At 47.9% G+C, this 24619-nt stretch overlaps 2 protein-coding genes and 2 non-coding genes across 5 annotated transcripts; 1 reads left to right on the top strand and 3 right to left on the bottom strand.

The window, feature by feature from the left end:
* Window positions 1–451: 451 nt before the first annotated feature.
* On the top strand, window positions 452–9745 carry SERPINH1 (serpin family H member 1). Of its 2 annotated transcripts, XM_074980685.1 has the most exons (6): window positions 473–587; window positions 2912–2955; window positions 4544–5157; window positions 5802–5900; window positions 6259–6491; window positions 7196–9745. In XM_074980685.1, exons 3-6 carry the CDS (start codon window positions 4575–4577, stop codon window positions 7496–7498), a joined length of 1218 nt encoding a protein of 405 aa, XP_074836786.1. In that variant the 5' UTR covers window positions 473–587; window positions 2912–2955; window positions 4544–4574; the 3' UTR covers window positions 7499–9745. The 2 variants fall into 2 exon arrangements, with proteins under 2 accessions (XP_074836870.1, XP_074836786.1); XM_074980769.1 differs by lacking the exon at window positions 2912–2955 and having other exon boundaries at window positions 452–587.
* Window positions 9746–17028: 7283 nt separating this feature from the next.
* Window positions 17029–24148, bottom strand: RPS3 (ribosomal protein S3). The gene is made up of 7 exons (XM_074980559.1): window positions 24027–24148; window positions 22801–22931; window positions 22352–22445; window positions 20986–21080; window positions 19641–19828; window positions 18124–18320; window positions 17029–17101 (listed from the first exon to the last, which is right to left on the bottom strand). Exons 1-6 carry the CDS (start codon window positions 24054–24056, stop codon window positions 18127–18129), a joined length of 732 nt encoding a protein of 243 aa, XP_074836660.1. The 5' UTR covers window positions 24057–24148; the 3' UTR covers window positions 17029–17101; window positions 18124–18126.
* On the bottom strand, window positions 17733–17875 carry LOC142007711 (small nucleolar RNA SNORD15). Its single transcript, XR_012643987.1, has one exon. It is a non-coding gene; the product is annotated as a small nucleolar RNA SNORD15 (small nucleolar RNA).
* On the bottom strand, window positions 18578–18727 carry LOC142007710 (small nucleolar RNA SNORD15). Its single transcript, XR_012643986.1, has one exon. It is a non-coding gene; the product is annotated as a small nucleolar RNA SNORD15 (small nucleolar RNA).
* Window positions 24149–24619: the final 471 nt, after the last annotated feature.

Genomic DNA, 24619 nt, shown 5'->3' with positions numbered 1-24619 from the left:
GGTGGCGCTGAGCGCTGGCTGCCCTGAACCCACTGCTTCCACCCAGGGCAGTGCTCCTTCTGGGAGTGTGGATCCCGCCCCACTCCTCACCCAGGGGCCCCATGAGGCCGTTGGCCCACAGCCCTGACCCAGACAGGAGTTGAGAGAGGGTCACAAAGTGTGGGTGTGTGGGGGGGTTGGCAGTATTTATGCACAGCTGCGGGGGGCAGCCCCACCTTCCCAGCAGAGCAGCTGGAGGACGGAGGGGGGGACGATGCAGGGGCTGTGCCAGGGGCTCTGCCTGCAACCTTGGAGGGGTTGTCAGTTCCCACCCTCCTCCAGAGGCCCCCCCCGCAGCCCGCCCCGCAGTAGGACCCCGCCGCACAGCGCCCAGGAGCGGCGGGGCGGTCTCCCCGTGGGAGGCTCCGGACTCCAGAAACCTCCCACCGCCACAGGCCACTTTTCCAACTTTCCAGAAGTTTCGCTGGGCGGGTTATATAGCCCCGCCTCGGGCCGCTCCGCCAGAGCAGAGCCGAGCCCAGCATCGCTGCGCTCCGCACCGTCCCCGGACCCGACCCGAACCCCCGCGGCACAGGCGCGACCCCCAGGTGAGGGGCTCACGGAGGCTCCGGCGCCGGGCTGCTCTTAGCTGGCTGTGCCCGGCCTGCGGGGAGCGAGAGGTGGGGGAACCCCAGGGGGCGCCCCCGTAGTGCCCCGGGAGGAGGGGATGCGGGTGCCGGGGGGAGGAGTCGCGGAAGAGTGTCCCGCTGGTGTGGGTGCGTGGGGGGCACCCCGCAGTGCCCCGGGACAAGGGGAGTGTTTGGGGGGGGTCACTGGGGAGTGTCAGGTGGTCCCGTACTGCCCCGGGACAAGGGGTGGGAGGACTCCTTGGAGGGGCCGAGGGGGCGGGGTGGACCTGGCAGGCAGGCACGTTCCCGGGGGAAGGGGGTGTAGGTGCGTGGGGAGGGGGGGGCACCCCGCAGTTTCGCCCCGGGGAGGGGGTGCTGCCCATGTTAGGCACAAAGCGGAGTGTCCCTGGGACAAGCTGTATGTGTGTCCGGGGGGGAAGGGGCCGCGCCCCGCTCTGTCCCCGGGACGGGGTGGGGGCTCCCCGGAGTGTCCCGGGGCTGCACGTGGTAGGAAGGCACAGCCCGGAGCGTTTGTCCCAGCGACTGTTTGTGTCCGTGGGAAGTAGAAGACCTCGAGGGTCCCCGGGCCCAGCTGTGGGTGCCTGGTATGGGGACCCCCGCAGTGTCCGGGGGGGCTCATGCTCTGGAATTACTCTGGGCCAGGGGACCAGAGTAGGGAGAGTGAAGTGGGGAGGGGTGGTCTCATGCAATATGGGCCTAGGCTTGGAGAGTCCCAGTGTGGAGGGGGGCAGGGAAGGGGGTGGTGTGCGGAGGAAATGGGGCACTGTCACCAGGAGGCTGCTCTGCCACTTAGAAAGTTTGGGAGCGGGGGTGACTCCCCTGTGCCTGGGGATTGGTGGGGTGCAGGGCGGGTCAGGATGATGCCTTTCTGGGGTTGTGGTGCTGGAACAATTCTTAGGATGGGGGTGGTGAGCTGTGCATACCCCTATCCATGCCCCTCACCCCTATAGATAGGGGTGGCTGTGAAGCCCCAGGTGCAGGATTGGCAGGTGGGGACCCAGACTACGTGTGGAACCCATAGGGCCAGAGGGACCCAGGGTGGCATTGTAGCCCTTGGGTTTGGGCTGGTTGTTGGGACTCCTGCATAGGGTGCAAAATCTGGGGGATGCAGCAGCACCCCCTGCACCTGAACTTCTGTGCTTGTGTCTGAGGGGCAACATGTCCCACCCTGGCTCTGGAGGGGGCAGAATAGGAATGGGGGCAGCTCATGGGTGAGGAGCAAAGAGGCTGCAGGGTATTAACCTTTGTGACTGCAGCAGTTTAACTGGAGGCAAGTCTGGGCTCCATTCATTGGAGGGCAGAAGCTCCTACTGCCCCTTCCAAAGGGATCCATCTCCCCTGCTGCCCTGAAATCAGTGGCAGCCATGCGAAGGAGATGCCAGCGACTGTTACACAGATCCTCCTGACCACTAGGAGCCGAGACGCAGGGGTGTTAAGTATCCCCAGCAATGAGTGCAATAAAATGAGGAGGAACAAAACAGGAACAGTGTCCAGGGCCCAGCTTCCTGTTGCTCTCTCCAGCTCAGAGCCAGCGTCCACTGCTCCCTCTGCCCCGGGAGCCTTGGGTGCCCCCGGCACAAAGGGTGAACTGCTGCTGAGCGGGGAGGAAAGTTACAGCCTTCAGGATATATGTGCAGCTCTTTGTTCTCTCTTTTTTATGAACTAAAACCAAATGCAAAGCCTTCGGCTGTCTTATTGCAAGATCTCTACTAACCCCCACAGAGCATTGTCTTGTTCCATTTGTGTGAGTCACCATGACACGTGGGTTAATCTGATCTCTGTGAGAAGAGGGGAGGATCTCCAGTCTAAGCCTGCAAAATGATCCCCACTCCCACCAGGTGGACCTGCCATGCTGGCACAGGGGTCTGCTTGCATGCATCTCACTGCAGATTGGGGCCCTGGGGAACGCAGGCTGTGTGTGGATGTGATTAAGAATAAGCTTCTAGATCAGAGTGGCACTACTTATAACACACGGGCTAATACTGCTGTCTCACTAACACACCCCTTTCATGTAATTCAAGCATAGGAGATGTTGCCCAGAGCAAGATGAAGGCTTACAGGCTGAGACCTGTTGTGGCTATGCACCTCCATAGCCCTTGGGGAGGCCCGCACATCTGCTGATTTGGGCCCTCTGCGGGCAAAGTTTGGGCATGGCAGCTGCAGCGGCTTTCTGGCTGGTGGCTGGATTTCATTGTTCTCTGAAGTAATGGCGCTGTCTAGCATGCGCGTTAAACCAGATGTCATTCTCAAGGGAACTACCTTCTGTATCTGTTTTCTTTCAGAATGAAAAAGGCAAACGTTGACCTCACTATGAAAAAGTTTCAAGGTATCTTTTAGCAGAAGAAAACAAAAAATATATTAAAAAAAAAAAAAGTTTGAAACTGTTTAACTGCATTATCCCAGCCCAACATCCAGGCTGGGGGGATTAACTGGAGTATGTGTCTTAACTAGTCTTTTGTTTGGATAGCCAGGGCAAATTCAAGTGCACAGCTTTTCATTTTCAGTCTTTCAACAAGGTGTATGATGAAGGGCTCTTAGGCTGTAAATTAACACTGTCCCTATAACGTTCATCCTGTGAACTGCAACATGTCTGCTTGTGGCTACGTGCACCTTCTGTGTATGTAATTCTCTGGGGCCCCCCCCCCGTTTCCTCTTCTTTTTTCTTTAACCCTCATGCTGCCATCCTAGCTGCTTCTTGCTGCTGCATGCCAGAAACTGAATTTCAGGCAGCCTCAGGCAGGGGGGAAGAATGATTAAAGAATGAAGTTCAGTCACAGCCCAGAGCACAATGCCTGAAGAATTCAGCATTAGGCCTTTGGCTCCCACAAAGATAACGTCATACAACAAACAAATTCCTTTTCTACACCTGAGGCTTCAGCCCCAAATATACACAAGCTGGTAGCTTTCCTTGGGATGATTGTGAGCTCTTGCCCTTTGGAGTGCCCTTAAAGAGTGCTCCCTCTTAATTCTGTCATCTGGGGTGGAAATTTTGTTGTGCGCATCAAGCATGCATGGATGTTCACCACCAATAGAAGCACAGGCCATGGGCGCTCTGCTAATCAGCTGGGTGGCACCTGAATCTCTTCTGTGGGGGGGGAACACTGCCCTTGAGCCCAAAGTACACATCCAGCAGGGTGGCAGCAGCACTCAACCTGCTTTGGGGTATACTAATGGACAAGTACCAGGGACTATTTGCTTGTTCAAATGTGGGCAGCTTGCTGGGGTAAAAGAGCTCAATCTGACTTCCATAAAACGGAGTGAGTTTCAGCCACCCTCATCTTCCATAGGCAGGTGTAGCCTTCAGAGATGACTGATCCCAGCCTGCAATGCCCTACCTTGATTGTGATGGCCAGTGGGCCTCCAAACAGCTGAGATTTTCAGTGGCCCCTGGACCTCCAAACAGCACAGCTTTTTGGTCACTCCTAACTTGAGCTGGATTTGAGATGCTGTCCTGGACTTGGAAAAACTCCATCCTATTATCTGGGTGTTGTAACTACCCAACTGCCTGATCCTGTCACTTTAAAGTCCCCAAAGCAAACCAGCAAGTTAATGTTCAGTTAGAAACCAGCTGTTTTTTCAAAATGCACAGGTCTGCATTTCAAAATGCAGTTTGGACTCTCAAGCATTAGCTATCATTTTGCTCTCCACAGACCATGACTTCTTTCTGCAGTTAATGACATGGACAATTCAGGAGCAAAAACCAGAGACTGGGCTGAAACCTGGTTGGAAATTGGAGCCCTGTTAAAGTTGTTAAATTGGAAGCAAACTACTGATGCGGATCAGATTGCATCACAAATGCCATTTTGCTCTCCAGTGGGGTTAATTAGAGTCTGAGCTTAGGCTGGTCTAGATGCTGACGTGGCAATAGAAGGACATGTAGTCTGACTGATTCTGAGCTGTTCGCTGCCTTGCAGGTTCACAGCAGTCTTGCGTTCAGTGGAAGCCATGTGGGTGACCAGCCTCCTCGCTGTCTGCGCCCTAGCGGCTGCAGTGCCCTCTGAAGATAAGAAGCTGAGTGACAAGGCAACCACTTTAGCCGATCGCAGCACAACTCTGGCCTTCAACCTCTACCACACAATGGCTAAAGACAAGAACACTGAGAACATCCTTCTGTCTCCCGTAGTGGTAGCCTCCTCCCTTGGCCTGGTGTCACTCGGTGGCAAAGCCACTACAGCCTCCCAAGCCAAGGCCATGCTCAGCGCTGACAAGCTGAATGACGAGTATGTTCACAGCGGCCTATCAGAGCTCTTGAATGATGTCAGCAACTCCACCACCCGCAACGTCACCTGGAAGCTCGGGTGCCGCTTGTACGGCCCCAGCTCCATCAGCTTCACAGACGACTTTGTGAAGAGCAGCAAGAAACACTACAACTACGAACACTCCAAGATCAACTTCAGGGACAAGCGGAATGCCCTGAAATCCATCAACGAGTGGGCAGCCCAGACCACCGATGGCAAGCTCCCTGAGGTCACCAAAGACGTGGAGAAGACTGATGGGGCCTTGATCGTGAATGCCATGTTCTTCAAGCGTAAGTGAAATGCTGAGGGTGCGCTTACGAGTGAGATAATTGATCAAATGCAGATGGCACCCCCTAACCAGTTTGAGCCAAACTTCAACTCCTGTTCCTAAGCTAGACATAAAGGATACAAAGGGCCTAATTCAGCTCCCATTTACATGGGTATGAACCGATTGGAGTTACACACTGATGCAAATGAGAGGAGAGTTGGGCTGAGATTTTGAGTTACAGGGGTATACACAGATCTGCCCCCACAAGTGAAATACATTGGGGTGAAACACAGAAGCCATTGGCACTCAACAGAAATTTTAGGAGCGGAAGTGAATTTATTTCTTCATCTGAATCTTAAAAGGATGTAAGTCAAATTGGTCAAAATTGATGCCAGGATAAATAAATTTCAGGTTGGTAAGGAATTTTCTAGTCCATTATCACTCCAAGTTAGCACAGTAGCAAAAATGGGATTAGCATCAGTGTTTTGTTATAAAGGCAGAGACAAGACACTGCACTAGATGGAGCCTTTTTCTCTTTGAAGGGACAAATTGTGGGTTCTTGGATGCTCAGTGCTCTAGGGTGTTCCTGGCTGGGAGTTGTGTGCATGATGACATAGCCCATTTCTATTTCTTGTTATCTGATGGGTCTTCCTCCTACGTTTATAGCTCACTGGGATGAGAGGTTCCATCACAAGATGGTGGACAACCGTGGCTTTATGGTGACCCGTTCCTACACAGTGGGTGTTCCCATGATGCACCGCACAGGTAAGGTTTAGCTTATGCCCCCTGGCTCAAAGGTCACTGGATGAAATCCAATTTACAACAGAGATGATGTTAGCCCACTTGACCAACTATTCACCTTTTTTCCCACTAGTTTTTAAGATGAGACAGAAACATGTGGCTTTACACTTCTGAGTAGATGCTAACAGAACACTGCTTATGGGGGTGGTTTTAGATGGGAACACCTGTCCATTAGGAACAGACTCCATAGAAGATCTAGAATTGGGGTATCAGATCTGAACAGTAGCAGCTTTCAGGAGCTACCAGCTCTGTCTCCTAGCTTCAGCTGCTCCCCATGAGGCACCCTTGTGATCTCTCTCTGCTTGTGATTCTTTTCTCAAAGGTCTATACAACTACTTTGATGATGAAACTGAGAAGCTTCAGATTGTGGAGATGCCTCTTGCTCACAAGCTCTCTAGCATGATCTTCATCATGCCAAACCACGTGGAGCCACTGGAGAGAGTTGAGAAGCTGCTCACCAGAGAGCAACTGAAAACTTGGATCAGCAAGTTGAAGAAGAGAGCTGTGGCTATTTCCCTGCCAAAAGTCAGCATGGAAGTCAGCCATGATCTTCAGGTAAAGTCTCTCATGCAAACCAGATTGGCTGCTAAGGGAAGTCCCCAGGCCTTTTCCCCCATGACTTGCTTTGAAGTGGGAGGCTGGCATATGAATGGAGATGGTGGAGACTCTGATTGCTGCTGTGGGAGCGTCCCTGAGTGGATGACATGAGTTAAGAGCTCCTGCCAGGGAAATCCAAGGAGCTACATTTGAGGAGGTCAGAATATACTGATTTGATCAGATCTGCATACATAGTTCTAACAAGAACCTCACTGTCTTCGCACATGGGAGTTCTCTTCTCCAGCTATCAAACTGGGGAATGAAGATGGGGCAATTAGAGGTTTTTATATGCAAGTTGGCTAGATATACGTGGTAAGCTTATTACTTAAAAGTGGAAGCCTAGGCTGATACTTCTGCTCCAATGGTTGCCTGGCTTCAAGCTGGCGCTGGCTTAAATCCACAAACTCACTGCACTGTCGTTTTACCCAGATCATTTACACTTTTTTTAAAGGTGGGGGGGGGATCTCCTCCAACTCCCCTGCTCCTTTCAGGATCTGAGGACCGACAGACTGCAGTTAACAACCCCAGGAACAACCTATTCCCTGAGTGCAGGGCCATTGCTCTGTATTTACATTGCTGAGAATGGACTCTAGCTGCTGAAGCACCCGATTTGCACATTAATGTCTCTGATAGGAGTCTAACCTGCCTGTCTTTCACCATAGAAACATTTGGCGGACCTTGGCTTGACTGAAGCCATTGACAAGAACAAGGCTGACCTGTCCAAGATTTCAGGCAAAAAAGATCTCTACCTTTCCAATGTCTTCCATGCCGCAGCCTTGGAGTGGGACACCGAGGGAAACCCATTTGATGCCGACATCTATGGCCGAGAAGAAATGAAGAGCCCCAAACTCTTCTATGCTGATCACCCCTTCATCTTTGTGATCAAGGACAATAAAACCAACTCCATTCTTTTCATTGGCAGACTAGTGAGGCCCAAAGGGGACAAGATGCGTGATGAACTGTAGTTTCACTGCTCAGGTTTTGCTGAGGGTTTTTTAAAAGGGGACATGTTTTGTATTCTCTATGAATTGATGGGTGCTAGCCAGACCAATGTGCATTTTGATGTTCAATCCAACTTTACCTCACCAAAATATTCCCCCAAAGAGAATGCAGGGGAAGAACAGGGGAGGTGGGAGGGTGAAAGGGCCAGGAACCTGGTCAGTGGGCTTCTGTTCTGAACCAGTGGTATTGCTGCTGCAATTTTAGGTTGCTTTGTCTTCTCTCTCTTCCTGCAGTTGAATAAACATTAATGCCAGGCCTGAGGGTACCAGCTGCCCGGATCCCAACTATCAGCTGAGGCCCTGATAAAGATACCTGCCCCCACACTTGCATCAGTCATGGTCGTGCCCTTTGTTCTAGACAGAGCTGCTTCCCCAACTCTCTTTCCTGACAAGGTCCTCCAAGTTAGTGCCTAGGGCACAGCTTGCCTCCTGCTATAGATTGTCCCTGCTTCCTTCCCCAGGGGGCTCTCTTGGCTAAGCTGGAAACCAGCATAAGAGTCCCTTTAGCTGTTACCTCCTTGGAGTTCTTTGTTAAAGGGAGCAGCATGGACTTATATCGACTGACTGCAAGCAAGATACACCTGTTGGTCCCAATTAGGGGGCAGGAGAAGCAAGCCCCCAGGAGTTGATCTAAGGTGGTTGCTTTAGGATGAGGAACCAGACTGACACAAGGCTAAGTAGGTGTGCTGAGAAACAGAAACTGTCCTTGTACTTTCTGTACCACTTACCCTGGCTCTGGAATGTAAAATCTCCTCTCTGCCCCTTCCAAGTGCTTTTAGTTGAATACCGAGTAAAAACTGCTCCGTACCTTACCCAGGGACAGCTAAAATCCTGCAAAAATCTGCTTCACAAGGAACACTCTAAAAACTCCACTTTAAATCTGGCAGCAGAGGGTATCTCAGTAAAGGGAGGTCATAGGACCACCTGAAGAGGGTCTCTCTATTCTTAGCAGCAGCAAAGAGAGGGGTAGTTGGGAGAGGGATGCTTTGCTCTGCAGCTTGCTGTGCTCTACCTGTTCTGTGGGCCAACAGGCTTTTGGGGTTGGGGGGGCGGGGGCCTTGTGAAGCCACCAGTTGTCACCAGCATTAGGCCAACTGTGGAAATCACCTGTGGGAAGGGAGGGGAGAGGAGGAAATTCACACCCCTTGGTGCTTTTGTTTCAGTTTGTTGTGACTGGGCAAAAAACCCAACAGTTTACATGGTGATGCTTCTCTCTGTAAGGTTAGAAGAGTTAAAGCTAAAGCCTGAATTGCCTCCCACAGAAAGACTAGCACTGACTCCCTAGAATGGGAACCAGCTCAGTTTGGGCAGTACGGGGGAGACTAGATCTTCCATGGCTTGGTTTCCTAATGACCCTTTTTACCCTATCATCTCCCCAAGAGGGTTCATTCCATGCCACCTGCCTTGCCTATGGCACATAGGGTAACACTAGTAGTTATAGCTATGTGTTTTGGTACATGTGTGTGAAGTCTTAGGATCCATCTCCAGCCTTGGTGGATCACACGGAATTGTGTGCCTGAGACGTTATGTAGGTAAAGCTTGCATTCAAAACAAGGGGTCTTGATCTTCAAGATTCTATAGACACAGCTACAGTAAAGCCCTAGGACAAAGGGTTACATTGGGTCTCAGCTTAATCTTTCTGTGTCTGATGGCAGTCAGGGTGGACAGTTAAAAATGGATTGGTTACAGTCAATTTCACTTTCAGGTTTCCAAGCACAAGTCCAGTGCTGCACTATTTGGGTTGCAGAGATTAAAGCAACTTCTGCAATCATTTACAAAAAAAGTTCCCAGTCAGTCTGAATATTAGACATACACGTAAACTTGGGGCCCAAAACTTGACCTGATCTTGTCTTGTGAGTGTATGCTTGAGTTTGTCATGCATGTTCCAAAAGCACATGCAGGTCAGCCCAACAGACAATGCTGTCCTGCACACCGGTTTGAGCTCTGACAATCATTCCAATTGGGTGGGGAGTTGGCCTCTTGGGCATGCCTCAGGCCGCACAAAACAATGCACTGGGCATGTTCAGACAAATCTGCACTGAAACAATGTGCTACTGCACATTTATGGGGGGGTGGAGGAGGTTCAAGAGAGTGAAGAATGAGTGTCAATTTGCAGCCTGCAAAAGGAGGCATCTGCCTTTTTTGTTTCTGAATTCTTGTACCACACAGCTATTGAGTTGTACAATTTTACAATAAATTTTTTTGAGTTAATCTTTGACTTTTTGCAGGGGGAGGGATGTGTGATGTACTCAGGGCCTGGATTGTGAGAGGCCTGCAACCGCAGTAAACAGTTGTTTCTTGGAGTTCATCTACAAGCCCTCTTCCAAGGCTGAAGCCTGGCTTACAGGGCTCTGCCCTGGTCACTTAATAAACGTTTGAGCTATTGTAATTCAATCAACACTATTTGCTCAACAATCTAGAGCAGTATTTTGCGTTACAACCCCTCTGACTTAGTAAACAGTGGTTTGTCATCTGCTTTCTGACTGGGCACGACTTCTACCACGTGTATGGCTGCAAAAGAGAGGCTTTAAACAAAAAGCTTTGCCCAGTTGTGAAGACAAGTACAGTTAAGCTGGGGACAGATTTTTCTTTATTATTCTTATGCCTCCATCCTCTGCTTGATCGTAGTTGCCAGTAACATCCATGATGCTTGAAGCATATTAAAATAAAAACCCTAGGGCCATGTCTACACTACCCAAAAACTTCAAAATGGCCCTTTCAAAGTTTACTAATGAAGAGCTGAAATACATATTCAGTGCCTCAGTTGCATGCGGGCAGCTGCCACACTTCAAAATTGATGCAGCTCCCCACCATGCGGCTCATCCAGAGCTCCTTTTCGAAAGGACCCCGCCTACTTTGAAGTCCCCTTATTCCCATCTGCTCATAAGGGGACTTCGAAGTAGCCAGGGTCCTTTCAAAAAGGAGCCCCGTCTAGATGAGCCACATCAATTTCAAAGTGCTGCAGCTGCCTGCATGCTAATGAAGCACTGAATATGTATTTCAGCACTTCATCAGTCAAAATTGCATGGCGATTTTGAAGTTCTTGGCTAATGTAGACAGCCTAGGTGAATAGAGCCCCAGCATGCCTTTCATTCCACTGAAAGCAAGGTAAAATGGCTCAGTACTCCACACCTGTAGTTCAAGGCATGCTTGTACAGAACAGTTCAGAGCCATTATATGCCACCTACTGGTTATAATCTGACCAGCACATATTTTAGCCCAAGCTCAGTGTGGCTGAACTTCAGAGGAATGTTACAAGGAAAAACTGAAGTGACCAACTTCTGTTCATGAGAGAAACGAGAGCTCCTGTGTCCCAAGGCAAAAGGACCAGCAAAGAGCATGAAAATGAGCAGAGCACAAAGAGGGCAGAAGGGGAGCTAGGGGGCCATTTTAGTAGTTGTAAAAACCACAGCAAGAGGTGTATTTTTTGTGTTCCATCCCTGGAGGTTTAAGTTCCAGCTTGACAGTCATGGATAGGTGGACTTAGTTCAGGTTGATGCTGCTTGAAGCAGGGGCCTGGACTCAATGACCTCCTGAGGTCCCTCCCAGCCCTAGGATTCTACGTTCTAGCTCCCAGCCACACAAGTTTCAACTGGGATCACCATCTGTGCTCCCACCTCCTGCTCAATCCTCCCTGTCTGGGGTAGGGGCCAAGGCAGAGACAGGTGCATTCTGGAGGTGAATGCCTGGCTGCAAGGATGCTGTTGCTAGGAGTGCTTTAGCTTCCTCAATAACAGGATGCTGTTCCATGAAGCACTGCTAAGCAGGGATGAAGTTCACCTTTTGAGGAATGGGAAGGATGTATTTGGATTGAGACTAGCCAACCTAGCATGGAGGGCTTTAAACTAGATTTGATGGAGACAGGTGACCAAAGCCCACAGGAAGTTTAAAAAAAAAAAAAAAAAAAACCAACCTGGAGACCTGGGAATGGGAGGGATCTTGGGCTAGAATAGCAGAGGAAAAAAAAAAGGAGGGATTAGGCAGGGCAGGGGGGGCAAAAGCAAATCAGTATCTCAGCTGCCTATATACAAATGCAAGAAGTATGGGTAATAAGCAAGAACACACACAACTATGACAACATAACTGGCATCACAGGAACTTGGAACAGAAGGGTAAAACTTAGGCAGGATAGGCATAGTAAACAGGGAGGTGTTGCCTTATCAAAAATATGCACAGCTGGACTGAGGTGGAGATGGATAAAGGAGCCAGGTTGAGAGTCTCTGGGTTAAATTAAAAAGGGTTTTTAAAAAAAAAAAAAAAAAAAAAAGGTACTTAGTGATAGGGGTCTACTACAGCCTACCTAGCCAGGTAGAAGAGGTGGATGAGACTAAACCATGATTCCCCAAACTGGGTAGCATGTCCCCAGGGCATGTGGGGCAACCTGGCCCCACACTGTTCCCCCACCCCAAGAAGAGCCAGCCTTTGCTTCCAGCTCTCAGCCCCTGTTATTTTACGTGGGTGACTTGGCACAGCCACTATAAAAAACAGGCAGCCAGTGAAGACCCACATGGAGCTAGCTGCCTCCTGCAAAGGTGAGCAATTGCGGATTGCAGGACCAGGGGGAAGAATTAGATGGAAGGTACCTGGTTTTGGGAGACAGGAGGAGCTCAGGGCATTGGCTTGTGGGGCTCAGGCAGGCTGGTCCTGGCATTGTGGGGCTCGGGTGGGCAGCTGGCCCCAGCAGCACAGGGGTCAATTGGCTCCAACAGGCAGTTCTGGCAGCATAGGGCTCAGGTAGGACGACAACTAACATAAGCAACTCGCAGGGCTGGTATGGGACTCGGGCAACTGGCCAGGCAGGGCTGCACAAGACAGCTGCAAGGGGCTAATAAAAAAAACTGTCTGTACTTCATTTTAAATAAATTTTATCTCATGTGTTTATTTTCAATTACAAGTTGAACTTTTGTTAAGGGGGGTAGATGATGGTAAAAAAGTGGGGGGGGGGCATGAAAGCTTCTCAAATCAAGAGGGAAGGTATGATGCTGAAGAGTTTGGGAATGACTGCACCAAACAATTAAATTATCCAAAACCCCAGGATAGGGTGGTGATAGGGGACTTCAACTATCTAGATGTGATTTTAACAATAGGGAGGAACTGGTTAAGAATTTGAAAATAGAAGGTAGCTAGGAGAAAGTGACCACGGCCCCACAGAGCTCATGATTCCAAGCAATAGCGAAAAGGGAGAAACAGCAAAACAGAATTTCAGGAAAGCAAATTTTGGTAAACTCGGAGCTGGTCTGATGTTCTGCAGAACAGACCAGCACTTTTACACTGATTCCTTTTACACATCTACCCCTACAACTCATGCCCCACTGCAACAGTTGATTGGAGGACATCCACTGGAAAGTTTACCACTTCTCCCTTACTTTGATAACCAGTTATAATGGACACAGTGATACAACTGTCTTATTTCCCATAATTCATTAGCGCCTGAAGTTCACAGGCTGTCAAACTAGCCCCTAAAGAGCGTTAGTAATGAGAGGCTTGGTGTAAGGCTAAAGGCCTAGTACAGTCAATGCTTTGTTAACATACAGCAAAGCTAAGGGCTCAAGCCCGAACAAGAGTAGATTAAGCAAAAACTGTACTAGGTAGACTCTGCCCACAGGTATGCCGCAAGAGACAGATCTGATAAGTGCACCCAGAGCTAGGCACTTAGTGATACACAAACACACCCTGCTTGGTACCATGCGCTCCCCAGACACTCCCCAAAGATAACAGCTTATCACCAGGTACATTCAGAGCCAAGTTCAGGAACAGGTCATAATGACAAGATGGATAGCATTATTTTGATGGTACCACCCCTTATCCCCCAAGTTAATGGTTAGTTCTAGTTACATTAAGGGGTGTCAATGTATTATGAGGGGGTTGTACCGGATAGGTAACTTGTTTATACCTGTGTATAAAAGTGTGTGGAATAGGGGCTGTGTCAAGCAACCTAGGGGATAACAGAGCCCCCTTGTCACCAGTCATGTCTTGTCACAGCAAATGCATGTACCAATATAAACTGTTGAGTCATATCGCAGACTCTGAGGGTGTTGGAGACCAGAGGCCAACAAACCTGGCTCCAGTGCCTTTGTACCTTGCTTGATGTCTGGTTCTTGGGGGCTGGATGTCCAAGTACATGTGCCCAACTACATACTAGCCCATAAAGAGCTTAGTATCAAACCTTTTACATAAAGCTCTGTCATATGGACAGCCCACACTGTGTGTGTCTGTAGGAACACTACTGCCCTAAGCAATGTTAGCCATGCTAACATAACAGGCACTTTCCCTCAGCTTAGCTACAGCCACATTACACGTGACCTTTGAGGGCCATGAAGGGTTCCTCCATGACACCCCTGCCTCCACAGACTTTGGCCTTATCAGCACACCCCTTCTCCCAGTGCTTATCTCCTGATTTTAGTTGTTTTCTGACACATGCCCCTTGAAATCCTTTTGCATGGCACTGGTGGTACATGTATCACACTTTGTGAATCTCCAAAAGCAGCGTTTCCCAAAGGTTAGGACTAAAAGGACTAGGAGGTTGAAACCCCCAAATCTGGCATCCTCTTGGCCAGCAGGACCACTGATCGTGCAGCCCAAGAGCGTCCTGGGGGCTGGGAGAAAGAGGGGCTGGCAGCAGGAGCCCAGGCAGGGCAGCCACAGCTAGTCTGGATGGCTCCCCTTCCCCCTCACCACAGCAGCCAGCAGGGAGCTGCAGTGAGAAACCCTTGCCCCAGGCCAGGAGCAATTGCTAGGGCTGGTGAGGTGGGATTCTGGCTCAAGGAAGCTGCAGCAGGGGCTGGATGGAAAGCCCCTGGCTTGGGAGTGGCAGCTCAGCACTGGGGCCAGGCTGGAAGGAGTGGCTGGGGCTGGCAGTTGGCTGCAGGGAGCCTGTGGAGGAGGGGGAGTTAGGGGTGATAGCAGGGGGAAGCCCCAGAGCAGGGTCTGGAATGCCAACGGGGGGTGGGGGGCAGAAATGATCACCCCTTGTCTGCAACCACCCAGGTCCCATGGGTGAACCTGTATTGGATCACCTTCTAGGCTGACCTTCTGGACCCCCTCCCCCACCCAGATCAGTTGTCTCCTGCACTTGTACTGCCTCCCAGTCCCTGCACTCCAATACCCCACCCCCTCCTTCAGGGAGACTCCCTCAGACCCCACCTATCCTGCACCCCACTCCCATAGCCTAAGCCCCCTTCTCCACCCAACCTCCATTCCAGCTGCCAGCCTCCCACCCTAAGGAAGTGCAGCCCTTGACTACTTACCAAAATCTGTGGAGCAGCCCCCAATCAAAAACTGCCCACCTGTTCTAAATGCACAGGCTGTAAGAGAATGTGTCATGAGTTATTTGATATAAACCCAGGTGCAGGGGCTCCCTTTTATGTATTTTTAGAGCACCCAACACAATTCCATGTCTCCCCTGACTGAAGCCTCAGGGGACTATGAGAATGCAAATACTCTGTTAGTAAAGCTGACAAGCTTGAGCTCTTGAACAGGAACACTTAATTATTGGCGAACTGTAGCATGTGGTTCTGAAACCAGCAAACAGGACTGAGTCGAACAAGTCTACAAGATTAAGTGGGTGAAATAGGAAGGTTTCTAGCTAAATAAGTCACACCAGCTCTAAAACAGACTAACTGCGCCACTGCCACCTTCTGGCCACAAAAGGTTTCTTCCTTTTAACAGTAGAGTCAGTTTTTGCTGCACAAGTCAACAATGGGACAGGAAAATGATGGGAAGGAGCCAAAGCTTTAAAGAAATGCAGCTGTACAACATGCGTAGCCACTCAGTGAGTCAATAGCTCTTGGCCTGTCTGCCTCCAGGTGCCCAGAGATGAGGCACTAGAGCAGAGTAATCAAGTATACCTGAATATTATATTTAAAATACCATTTATACATAAGGCTATTCACATGTATGCTCTAGTATAAGAGATGAATTTGTTACATGACCAACTTAGAACTGATTCTCCGATGCTCATCACATGAGGAAAACAGCAGTGCTACCCTGTAATTGTTCACCTACTGCAGCATTTGAGCCATGACAGCTTATTCAAAGACATTTCTACAATCCTTCCATTTCCCAGAGAGTAAATACATCAATGATATGCTTGTACAGTAGGGCTGCAACATGTGAGGGTTCTGTGTTGAGAACCCTTGCGAATGCTGAGTTTCACAACTAGGGTGGGCAGCTCTGGGCAGCAGGGTGTAGGCAGAGACTGGTGGTAGGGCCATGGGGAGCTAGTGCTCCAGGCCCCAGAGAAGCAAGGCCACTTGCAAACAACTGAATTTGCAAATGTGGCACTCACCAATGTTGTGACCTTGCTTTATAATTGTGTGCTTGGAGACTGACACAGGAAAAATTGACCTTTATGGGTAAAGTCTTGTGGGGAAATGGAAGCTGTTTTGCAATAAGATTTAATGCTTCATAATCCACTTGCCTTTTGTTCTCCAACCCCCCAGCAGCTGAGGAAACAGCAGCACAGGGCATATTCAAGGAGAGTTGGTTTAAAAAAAAAAAAAAAAAAGGAGGAAATTCATACTGACTGAACTTGCATTCTTAGAACAATCTAATGCAGAGTTAGAAATAGTATGCTGAGCAACATTAATGAATCTCTTATCAGAAAATAGTTTAGCTGCTTTTAGAAAAATCAAGTAGCAGATCTTACATTAAAAAGGTCTCCTTCACATACAAGTCACTAAAATCATAATATATCAATTCAAATTTTACTGTGAATTCACAAAAGCTCTTTCCAAGGTAATACAGAACCACCTTCAACTCCTGAGGCAAGCTGTTTAGCATTTCAGGTTTCATGCCTTGAACCCATAATTCATGAACTTTTGAGGATTTAAAAAACCTGACAGCCTTTCACACCCAAGAGTATGTTTTGAATTTACCTACCCATAAAACAAGCTGCTTGTGCTTACTGGCTTAACAGCTCAACTCTTCAGGGTCCTGGCTGCCAACCTCCCCCGTCATGCTCTACTCACTGCAGCATCCCAGCATACATGGGATTCTGACTGCTGGCCCCATACTTTGGTGCCTACCACCAGCGGGCATCTGGCATGCATGGGGCTGGCTGCCAGGACCCTGGAAGTAGGGGAACCCTACAAGTACCCTTCCCTAGGGTCAACATTTAACTGACAATTCTTATTGGTTACATATAGTTACTGGTTTTATACTTTTATATGCTTAGTTAATAGCACTCCTTTAAATGCATCTCAACAACCAGGATTAATACTTCTCACACCTGCACGCACCACTGCCACCTTTTAAGATAACTGGAATAAAATTATGGTCACCAAGAAATGACATCATTCCTGAGCCCTAAGCACCAGATTGTGGCTATGGCTCTCCTCAAAGTGAAAGACCACCACTCATGTTGCATTACTTTTGAGATCTGACAAATTCTCCAGAAGATGTTAAATACCCCATACTGAGGATAGGCATATTTCCAGGCATATTGGGAGGCAAAAGCTTTCAAGGCCCACACTGGTCAAAAGAAGAGTCTCCACACCAGTCTTTTACGATTTTATTAAGATCCTTTCATGGGCCACAGTTCACGTTCTCATCCCAGGCGTTAAAATCCTACAATTAAAAAAAAAAAAAAAAAAAGGCATTATTTGCCATCCGGATTTAAAGTTAGCCTGCCTGTCCAAGAGCCCCATCGAGCTGCAACCCATTCCCAGACATGCTACAGCATAATCCAAGTTAAAATCCATTCACTATTTGTACTCCAGTAGCATCTACAAGTCTCAGCAGTAATCAAAGCCCCACTGTGCTAGACATTCTAGTTGTGTAACTTAGCAGCAGCACTACATCTCTTTCCACCACTGTGACAGATCAAAAGCTAGCTTGGGGAGGTTGTTTTCTAGCAGTAAAAGCAATCCCTTGCACTGGCCAAAACTTTCAAATGATTGGTCAGATTAGAAATGGAGAACTTAACCTCAGGAAAATGAGAACAACTCTGCAAATGTTACAGACTGTAGCATAGTATAGGTGTGAATGCTACAGTTTGACAGAGAGGCAGTTAGGTTTCTATTACAAGGCAGGCTATCCCAAATATGCCAGATAGAAGAAAAAAGGGACAGTCAGGGTGCAGAATCACTATTGTATCACAGGAAAATTTGAATCAGGATTCCCAAAAAGCCAAAATTCAGTCATCATTCAAGTTTTACTTTTAATGTTTGAAGCCTCTGTTAATGTAGTGCTCAATAACCCTTCTCAGACAAACACCTCTAAGGTCATCAGCCAAGGACTCTGATCCAAGGCCCTGAAATCCAGGATATAAAACATAACATGGCACAGGGCACATGGACAAAAGTATCCCCTTTCAAACTCGTCATCGTATCTTCACTGAAGGGCTCATGTTACTAGTTTAACACCACAGCAACACAGACTGAGCTGCTTCTCATCCAACACAAAAGCCTCACACACTTTGCAAAGCTAGATTCCTGACCTAATGGTTAACACACCTGACTTTCCACCATGACTCCAGCATGGAATCAATTTGGATAGAGGAACGTGAGGATCGATAACCCCCACTGTTGTCCTTGTGGGAAGAACAGTGATAGAAATCAGTGGTGCCTACCATGTCAAAGGTCACTTACCCATTATGCAGTGGGAACTGGCTGAGGCATGGCTGGCTGTTCTGGTTTGCTACCTTTCTGCTCCGAGATGGGGGTTGTGGGCAAGATCTCTTCTTTTGGCTCCACAATGCTGACGTGGTCTGGTAGGGGCTTCTTAGGTCCAATCTTCCCACTTGGGTCCCAAGGCAACATAATCTTTACTTTAATACCCAGTACACCTGAAAAAATATTGCAGTGTTATAACCATGATCACTATTCAAAGTACACAGGATGCCCTCAGATGCTGAACAGCTACGAGTTCTAACACACTGCCATGTTTACCCAGTGGAACCTTCCATCACACAGTACCCTTATTAGCCAGACATAGATCTACACTAGCCTAGTAATCTTGAATTTCATCTCAACCCCTGCCCTTCCCACAGTGACCACTTTAAACACCACCTTACTGCACTAACTTATAAATATTCTCTGTATCCCTTCTCAGACAAATGCCTCTAAATCAGCCAATGAACAGGACACTCTTTGCTAAGGCACCCTAAGCACAGTACCAAAGAACATGGCACTGAACAGGCTACACTTACACAAGAAATGTCCTTTCTGACTCGTCATCGTATCATCACCGAAGGGATAACAGATAAGCTAAGTGTTTTACCTCACATTCAAGGACTGTGCTGACACAAGTGACTAAAATTAAAATATGCATTTGTCTAAGTTTAGTCAATTTTATATAAATTTTTGGCAGAAACAGGGATTATTACATAGATAAATAAGCTTTCAGCAGTGATTTACAAGTACAATACCTGTCCTCTCAGATACTCAGATCTCAGTCTCAAATTCCTTTAGTTCTTCAGTCACCATCTAGGGTCACTTAAGATCCATTTCTGACCATCTGACCTTACACTGGGAGGCAGCATAGTCTCACTGACTGGAAAACCTGATTGTCGCTTACAGTGTAAATATTGTCAAGTCCCACTTACTTCATCTGCATGATCAGGTTAATATTGCCTTACCTACTCCCACAGGAGTTACAGAAAAATCATACAGCATTGTGAAAGCGTGCATTTTCTAGGAATTAAACTTTGAATACACATGTATGCATCTCCAAAGTGCCTTCACTACACATAAGCAATTCTACTGCAGGAAAAGCCACCAGCTGATGAGCTGACCCCAGTTCCATAGGCATCAGTCATAGCATGCCAGTTAGGAACTTTTGGCAGCTGAAGACAGTAACTATACAGCACAAAAGTACACCTATGCGCCATGCTAGTTTGTTTCACACATTTGCCTTTTGAAATGACAAGCTCTTATGGGCTAGGGACAGGCAAAAAACATTACAGGAACCAGTAACTAGCAGCAGCTAGAGCTGAATACTTTGCACAGAATAAAGATGCACTGCAATTCTGGCTGTGACCACTCCTGTAGCAGACAGCAGGGAAGCCTCCAAACAGCAGCCAAGTGTCAGGAGTTCAGACAGTGACACTAAATGCTATTACAAGGAACCTGACAGTTCCAAGGGGATACATATTCCAAACACTCACCCTGCCTGAGGAGGACATGGCGCACAGCTGTATCAACATAGTAGTTTACAGGGTCTCCACTGTGGATCATCAAACCATCCACAAACTTCATAGACTTGGCTCGCTGGCCTCTGAGTTTACCGGACACCACCACCTCACACCCTTTGGCACCACTCTCCATGATGAAGCGGAGGACACCATAGCAGGCTCTTTAGGAAGGAGAAAAAGAGCTACTCAGTGGATCAGAGAGCACCACATACTGTCCAAGTAGGAGATTATGCTTATGCAATGTGCTGCCTAAACCCTCCATAATCATAACATTCTGGTCTAGAAATCCAACTCAAATTTCACCAAAGGGACTGCTGCAGCACCACCTGCCACAGTTGTTTACTTTTCAGTATGTTGTATTAAAAAGGAGACACCATGACTTCAGCACTGTGAGCTTCAGTCTGTTATGTTTCACCTTGTATGTTACAGGTGTGTGCACTGCTCAAAACAATGGGTAATGGCTGTCCCATAGAACATGACATTGCAAAGGATGCACATAAATAAGCTGGCATGTCATTGTATCATCACTGATAGGACCTTATCACCTGTAACCACAGATCATTTAAGCCTAACCAAAACACCATTGTTACTGGTGTTCTTTCCTTCCATTCCTAATAAGTGGGCATAAACAATCTTTTCAAGTTTGACTTAACCTACCCCTCCTACCTAATCAACTATGTTTTATAATAAAGCTGATCATTCATGTTACTATCAATTTTGACATCCCTAAACAGATTGTTTTAGCACTTAGTTATGCCAAGTTAACACATTCACACACAAAACAGAAAGAACCAATAAACACTCAAAAAGTGTTTTAAGTTAGTTGGAGTATAGCAGTGGCTTTTCTTATTTCAAGAGTACATTTTAAAATCTGTGTGCATTTAAACATTTAATTCAAGCAAGTGATTAGCAGAAACACTTTATGGCCATGTCTTCACTACACAGTGGATCAATGCAGCAGCCATCAACCCACCAGGCATCAACTTATAGCCTCTACTGTACTTGCAATAAACCAATGCCAATACTCCATCAAATGAGAATAGCTGGCATCAACATGAAAACAGCCCCACCAACCTTACCACAAACCCACTGTGGAGTTGTGTGTATGCTGACTTCATTTACCCACCTGAAGTAAAGAGATGGTGCAGTTAAGTGCAGCCACAGCTTATTCTAGCAATGCACTTGCCCCAGTTCACAAAACACAGCAGTTAAAGAATTTTCCTCAAAGCTAGAGCTAGAAGCTCAGATCAGGCCCCATCTAGTGCTCCCAGTCACTTGTTTATTCTGTTTCATTTACCGACCTTTTTGCTTCACTTACCGACGCACTGCTAAGCCTCCCAGAAGTTTGTAACGCAGGGACTCTGCTTGGGCAATAGCACAGAGACCTCTTGTGGCCACCTTCTCTGCATAGAGCTACAAAACAAACAAATGCTCAGAAACTGTTACAGCAGTGAAGGTTAGCAAATATCCATGCATACAGGTGACAGGAGCCTTGGCTGCCCTCTACACCCCTCTCCTCTGCAACCAGCAACCCATTTAGTTCTTTGATACTTACAAATCTGAAGGATCTTTACCCTTAGACATCACACTATGGTTTTACCTGCTCTGGCATTTGTCCTCTGCTCCTCATGTTGAGCTGAGACATCCTACCACCATCAAGGCATGCCTGGTGCAGTCCTGGAGGTGCAACCCTACCAAGCCAGCTCTGAATGTTAGGCAGCCCTGGAGATGCATTCTTCCAATGTGCCCAAGAATGGACAGCATTGGTGATGCATCCTACAGGATAGGCCTGGTACATTGTGCTATGCTTGGAGACGCATCCTACCAGACATACATCTGCCCAACACTCTGGGACAACTGAAAGCTTAATAAAGGAGATTACAGTCAGAAAGTGAAATTGAAAAATCAGTGCCCTGAACAAAGCACAAGACCAGACTCCGAATGTGGTACACATCCCTTGGCAATTTCTTCCAGTGAAGTTTCATCTAGCAGTTAGCTTTGTGTGATGAGGGACAAAAAGGTCAAGAATTGCATTAACAGATGCCACTAGCAGCTCCATAAATCCTACAATTCCACCTTCAATGGATATTAGATTCTTACGCACCTCCTATGTCACTTTCTCCCCATCAAATTTCTTATATCCAATACTACTAAATCTTACTTGTAATGACTATTAACACACACGGACAAACATGCAATTCTTAAATTGTTGCCTTGCTAAATTAACACTTTTTCTAAAACCAATCTAATCAAAAGCAACACTAACACATTGGCTACATCTACACTAGCCAAAAACTTCAAAAATGGCCATTTTGAAGTTTACTAATGAAGCGCTGAAATACATATTCAGCACCTCATTAGAATGTGGTCTGCCACAGCACTTTGAAATTGGCACAGCTCATCCAGACAGGGCTCCTTTTCAAAAGGACCCCAGCTACTTCGAAGTCCCCTTATTCCTATCTGCTCACAGGAATAAGGGGACTTCGAAGTAGCCGGGGTCCTTTCGAAAAGGAGCGCCATCAATTTCAAAGTGCCACGGCCACCCGCATTCTAATGAGGTACTGAATATGTATTTCAGTGCTTCATGAGTAAACTCTGAAATGGCCATTTCGAAGTTTTTGGCTAGTGTGTACATGGCCATTGTAAGGTCCCATCGGAGAAAGAGAAATAGAAGCACCACTTACCTCAACACTTCCTTCTGGAAAGCCAAACCTCTTCTGCACAACAGCAGTCAGCTCACGGATGCGTCGTCCCTTCTCACCAAGAACATTCTGTGTCCTAAATAAAGGAACCATGATTATTAGAATCTGCAGCTAGGAACTTAACACCTATATGAGGACTTCACTCTTCTCCATCCCATACCAATACACCAGTTTTAGTGTAACTTTTAGTTTTAAATGACTGGATCGGAATTACAATCCTTTTCAAACTATTTCACAACCTAACCTTATTACAGAGCAGTTTTTTGCTAGTATATACACATGTATTAACCATTTCTTACTTTAATTTGCTACTTCTGGTTACCACCTTCCCAAAGATATACAACCAGATATAGAAGAATTAAACCTAAGTGTGACAGCTTTTGACTACTGATGAACAATTTGTAAGAACAAGAACAGCAAGTTTCAATTACCTGGTAGCAAGGATGATAATTTCAGTTCTAGTTGGAGTAACACGGACCTCTACTCCAGAGTATCCATCTTCAGCCAACTCTCGCGTTAGAAACTCATTTAGCTCAGCTTTGAAGATACCATCAGCAACAAACTGAAACAGAAACAATGTTCAACTGTTCACAAGCTTTCTAAATCAGAAAAAGTTTCATTGCTGTTGCACATGCTGGTTGAGTCCCTCTTTCTTCACAATGAGCAGCAGAGACTAACAACATGACTCCCTATGGGCAGGTTACATTTGCCTCAACCATGCACATTAGCAACTACACACCTCAGATTAGTTTAATTCTTAACCAGTGATCTAGACCAGGACTTCAGCCACAGCCACCTACAATCACATTCAAAGCTAGCTAACAAAACTGTGCTTCACTATGCTTTCCTAAGAGGTGCCATGAAGTGAGTCTTTGCCCACAAACGCTTATCCTCATACATTCCTTTTAGTCTATAAGGTGCCACAGGACCCCTTGTTGCTTTTCCTAACCAAAGTCAATTACCAGACAAGTTTCAATAATCAGATGTCTGACTAGCCCCAGACAAGGGGGTCCCTTTGCTGCTTAAATCCATGCCCTTAAGACACTTGACAGCAAGTACTACAGCTGATTAAGTGTTCTGCAAGACATGGTCCCTACTATGCATCTGTGCCAGTTATAGACTTTTAGAGAGTTTTACACCAAATTACTACCCCTGGGGTGACCTGGGCCTTAACCCGACTTCTCCCCACCTCAACAAACGCCCCACACCCAACTCACTGGGCAACTCCAGCGTCCCACCTCCTGGGCTGCTCGGCAGTAGCAGAGGGCCTGAACCCCGCTTCCCCCCCACGAAGGGGCCTTCTGGCGAGGTGCTCGGCGCTGTATGCAAGGGACAAGGAGGCGCCAAAGCTCACGACGCACTTTCCAACCAGCGGCACCGTCGGGACCGGCGCGTTTCGGGCGGCCTCCGCGGCTCCCACCGCCTCCTTAAGCCCCGCGCTGAATGCAGCGCGCGGCCAGGCCCAGTGGCCTCCCCAGCCACAGGGAGCCGCCATGTTGCTGCCGGCAGGGCCCGGCCATTCATCCGCCTCCATCCGCGCCCGCCGCCGCCTCGTCAGCCCCGCCCAACTGCCCAGCTCCTGCCGGGCTCTGCCGGATCGCGGCCCGGCCGTTATCTTCGCACCCCATGACCGCCGGCTACTGCCCGCAACCCTCACCTTACGCTTCTTGGAGATCTGCACCGCCATCTTGAGCCACGCCGCCCGGGCGAAAGGAAGAAGCCTCTCTCCCCCGTGAAGGATATGTGCCTTTTGTCACCTCCCATTGGCCCGCGTCGAGCACGTGACCTCGCAGGAGTTGATGGGAAATGTAGTCTTCAGATCCAGATACGCACCTCCCCCCCCGACTCTGAGGACTGGAGTTCAGAACTTGGGTACACACTGGCGCTGCTGCCACAGTCGCTGAAGACGCGGGTTTCAGTGTGGACACTCCTATTCCAGATTTAGCTGTGTTAAATAGTAACACAGAGGTAGCTATCAAAGCAAAAAAGCAGTCCAGTAGCACTTTAAAGACTAACAAAAATAATTTATGAGGTGGTGAGCTTTCGTGGGACAGACCCAGTTTTGTCTGTACTCCGACAAAACAAACCAGCAGAGATGTAGCACTTTAAAGACTAACAAAATTATTTGTTTAGTGATGAGCTTTCGTGGGACGGACCTGCTTCATCATCTGTGCCACGAAAGCTCATCACTGAATATATCATTTTGTTAGCTGTAGAGTGCAACATTTCTGCTGTTTTGTTCTATTACAA

Source organism: Carettochelys insculpta, chromosome 1, assembly GCF_033958435.1.
Source record: "Carettochelys insculpta isolate YL-2023 chromosome 1, ASM3395843v1, whole genome shotgun sequence".
NCBI lineage: Eukaryota > Metazoa > Chordata > Testudines > Carettochelyidae > Carettochelys > Carettochelys insculpta.
The sequence above is the reverse complement of the archived record's forward strand: the minus strand, read 5'-3'. Positions and strand labels throughout refer to the sequence as shown.

Bases quoted from the DNA above. Each gene is read 5' to 3' on its own strand.
- RPS3 (XM_074980559.1), bottom strand. From the start codon at position 24,056: ATGGCGGTGCAGATCTCCAAGAAGCGTAAG. The intron at 22,446-22,800 runs GTAATTGAAACT...TCCTTTATTTAG, and splicing joins ATTATCATCCTTGCTACCAG to GACACAGAATGTTCTTGGTG. The intron at 19,829-20,985 runs GTAAGTGAAGCA...TCCTTCCTAAAG, and splicing joins GGAGGCTTAGCAGTGCGTCG to AGCCTGCTATGGTGTCCTCC.
- SERPINH1 (XM_074980769.1), top strand. From the start codon at position 4,575: ATGTGGGTGACCAGCCTCCTCGCTGTCTGCGCCCTAGCGGCTGCAGTG. The intron at 5,158-5,801 runs GTAAGTGAAATG...CTACGTTTATAG, and splicing joins GAATGCCATGTTCTTCAAGC to CTCACTGGGATGAGAGGTTC. The intron at 5,901-6,258 runs GTAAGGTTTAGC...CTTTTCTCAAAG, and splicing joins TCCCATGATGCACCGCACAG to GTCTATACAACTACTTTGAT.